The 3717-nt window shown below is 41.0% G+C and overlaps 1 protein-coding gene across 1 annotated transcript; it reads right to left on the bottom strand.

Moving 5' to 3' along the window:
* Window positions 1-1526: 1526 nt before the first annotated feature.
* Window positions 1527-2743, bottom strand: LOC120043034 (zinc finger protein 239-like; the record flags this gene model as incomplete). The annotated part of the gene is made up of 1 exon (XM_038987766.1): window positions 1527-2743. A coding segment is annotated over one exon (708 nt), but the record flags the coding sequence as incomplete, so codon positions are not given.
* Window positions 2744-3717: the final 974 nt, after the last annotated feature.

The following is a 3717-nucleotide window of genomic DNA, read 5'->3' on the forward strand; positions in this document are numbered from 1 at the left end:
TTTCTTATAAGCTTCCGGGTTAGAGTGCCGCTCCTTGAAAGCGGCAGCTCTAGCCTTTAGCTCAGTGCGGATGTTGCCTGTAATCCATGGCTTCTGGTTGGGGTATGTACGTACAGTCACTGTGGGGATGACGTCCTCAATGCACTTATTGATAAAGCCAGTGACTGATGTGGTGTACTCCTCAATGCCATCGGAAGAATCCCGTAACATATTCCAGTCTGTGCTAGCAAAACAGTCCTGTAGCTTAGCACCTGCTTCATCTGACCACTTCTTTATTGATCTAGTCACTGGTGCTTCCCTCTTCAATTTTTGTTTGTAAGCAGGAATCAGGAGGATAGAACTATGGTCAGATTTGCCAAATGGAGGGAGAGCTTTGTATGCGTCTCTGTGTGTGGAGTAAAGGTGGTCCAGAGTTTTTTTCCGTCTGGTTGCACATTTCCGTCTGGTTGCACATGCACATGCTGATAGAAATTTGGTAAAACTGATTTAAGTTTCCCTGCATTAAAGTCCCGGCTACTAGGAGCACCGCCTCTGGGTGAGCGTTTTCTTGTTTGCTTATGGCAGAATACAGCTCATTCAATGAGGTCTTAGTTCCAGCCTCTGACTGTGGTGGTATGTAAACAGCTACAAAGAATATAGATAAACTCACTTGGTAGGTAATGTGGTCTACAGCTTATCATGAGAAACTCTACTTCAGGTGAGCAATAGCTCGAGACTTCCTTAGATATCGTGCACCAGCTGTTGTTTACAAATCTACATAGTCCGCCGCCCCTTGTCTTACCAGACGCCACTGTTTTATCCTGCTGGCGTATAACCAGCCAGCTGTATGTTGATAGTGTCGTCGTTCAGCCACGACTCCGTGAAGCATAAGATGTTACAGTTTTGAATGTCCCGTTGGTAGTTTAATCTTCCCAATAACTTGTCCATTTTATTGTCCAAAGATTGCATGTTTGCTAGCAGAATTGAGGGGAGTGTTTTTTTTTCTCCAATCGCCTCCGACTCCTCAGAAGGCAGCCCGCCCTCCGGCCTCTCTTTCTCCGCCTCCTCTTTACGCAGATCCTAGGGGTCGGGGCCTGTTCCCGAGGGAGCCGTATATCCTCCGCCTCGGGCTCGTCAGAGTGGTGAAAGAAGAAAAATGATTCTGCTAGTCTGTGGTGAGTAACCGAGGTCCTGATGTCTAGAAGTTATTTCCAGTCATAAGAGACGGTAGCGGCAAACATTATGTACAAAAATAGTTTAAAAAACAAGTTACAAACAACGCAGATAAACAAACAAAACAACAGAGTCGGTTGGGGGCGTCTGCCTTCTGGTCCGGCGCCATGGTTACAACCACGGCGCAACTAGAGAACATTACCCCTTCGCTCCGTATTTTCCGCTGGCTGCTCCACCACCACAGAAAGCACTGAGCTGGGATGAAACACCTGCATTTTGGAGCTACTCAAGAAAGCAAAAAAGTTTGTATGCGGCTTTATTAACGCAATATTTATTAATTCATTTTTTTACATTGTTTGCAAACTGATGTGACACGTATTAATGCCAAAATAACATGCAAAACAGGCAACAACAACAACACAAAAATATATATATATCATTATATAACAATATACTGGCTAAACAGGTGGGAATTCCTGTAAACTTTTTTTGAGTATGATTTAATGTGGTATTAAACAAAACCCCAAATTCTCAGTCAGAAACACAAGTCAGAACACAGCCTCTCTATTCTCTCATGTGTTTTCAGGTCCTCTGACTGGGAAAATGTCTTTCCACACTGAGAGCAGTAGTATGTCTTCTCCTCCTGTGTATTTGTATGAGTTCTTTTATGGTCTTTCAGGTTACATAACCGGGTAAAATCTTATTCCACACTGAGAACAGTGGTAGATCTTTTCTCCTATGTTTCCTCTAAATGTTTTCAGGATCCCTAACAAGGTAAAAGTCTTTCCACATTGGGAGCAGTGGTCAGGTGTGTCCTCTCATGTGATGTAAGGTCCTGTAATCGTGAAAATCTCTTTCCTCACTGGGAGAATTGGTAAGGCTTTTATCCTGTGTGTATTCCTTTATGCCTTTTCATGCTCGCTAAATGGGTAAAACTCTTTCCACAGAGGGAACACTTAAAAGGCTTTTCTCCCGTGTGTGTCCTCTCATGCTCTTTTAGATTGCCCAAAGTGGTCAAACTCTTTCCACACAGTGAGCAGTGGTGAGGCTTTTCTCCTGTATGTATTCTCTTATGTATTTTCAGGGTCTCTAAATGAGAAAAATATTTGCCACACTGGGAGCAGTAGTAAGGCTTCTCTCCTGTGTGCATTCTCTCATGTGTTTTCAGGCTCCCTATCTGGGTAAAACTCTTTCCACACAGGGAACAGTGGTAAGGCTTCTCTCCTGAGTGTATTTTCTCATGCTTTTTAAGATTGCCTAACATGGTAAAATTCTTTCCACATAGGGAGCAGGGGTAAGGCTTCTCTCCTGTATGGATTCTCTCATGTATTTTCAGGCTTCCTAACTGAGTAAAACTCTTTCCACACTGGGAGCATTGGTAGGTCTTCCTCCCTGCTGTATGTAGTTCTTCATGCCTATTCAGGGCCCTTAACCAGGTAAAACTCTTTCCACATTGGGAGCATTGAAAAGGCTTTTCTCCTGTGTGCATCGTCTCATGCTGTTTTAGGTTCCAGAACCGGGTAAAACTCTTTCCACAGTGGGAGCAGTGGTGTGGTCTTGCTGGTTTGGACGTCTCTGGGTCTGGTTCCCCTGAAGGACTCTTCCTGCTGTCAGAGTGAGAGTCTGGTCCCTCTCCTGCCAAAGACAGAGTATTTAGTGAAACGGAGACCTGAATGAAACCACCACATGATAAAACTGTCTTCCTATGAGGTTTAATTCAGAATAGATCCCTCAATAACAAATAAAGAGTGGCTGTTGTGATTTATAGGCCAATAAAAACACTTTTAAACTTCATGGTTGTTATACATTTATTAGATCTAATGGATAAAAATACTAGTCAGTATAGGATACATGTATTAGACCTAATGGATAAATAGACTAGTCAGTATAGGATACATGTATTAGACCTAATGGATGAATAGACTAGTCAGTATAGGATACATGTATTAGACCTAATAGATAAATAGACTAGTCAGTATAGGATACATGTATTAGACCTAATGGATAAATAGACTAGTCAGTATAGGATACATGTATTAGACCTAATAGGTAAATAGACTAGTCAGTATAGGATACATGTAATAGACTAGTCAGTATAGGATACATGTAATAGACTAGTCAGTATAGGATACATGTATTAGACCTAATGGATAAATAGACTAGTCAGTATAGGATACATGTATTAGACCTAATGGATAAATAGACTAGTCAGTATAGGATACATGTATTAGACCTAATAGGTAAATAGACTAGTCAGTATAGGATACATGTAATAGACTAGTCAGTATAGGATACATGTAATAGACTAGTCAGTATAGGATACATGTATTAGACCTAATAGATAAATAGACTAGTCAGTATAGGATACATGTATTAGACCTAATGGATAAATAGACTAGTCAGTATAGGATACATGTATTAGACCTAATAGGTAAATAGACTAGTCAGTATAGGATACATGTAATAGACTAGTCAGTATAGGATACATGTAATAGACTAGTCAGTATAGGATACATGTATTAGACCTAATAGATAAATAGACTAGTCAGTATAGGATACATGTAT

This window comes from Salvelinus namaycush, unplaced genomic scaffold (assembly GCF_016432855.1).
Source record: "Salvelinus namaycush isolate Seneca unplaced genomic scaffold, SaNama_1.0 Scaffold84, whole genome shotgun sequence".
In the NCBI taxonomy this organism is placed as follows: domain Eukaryota; kingdom Metazoa; phylum Chordata; class Actinopteri; order Salmoniformes; family Salmonidae; genus Salvelinus; species Salvelinus namaycush.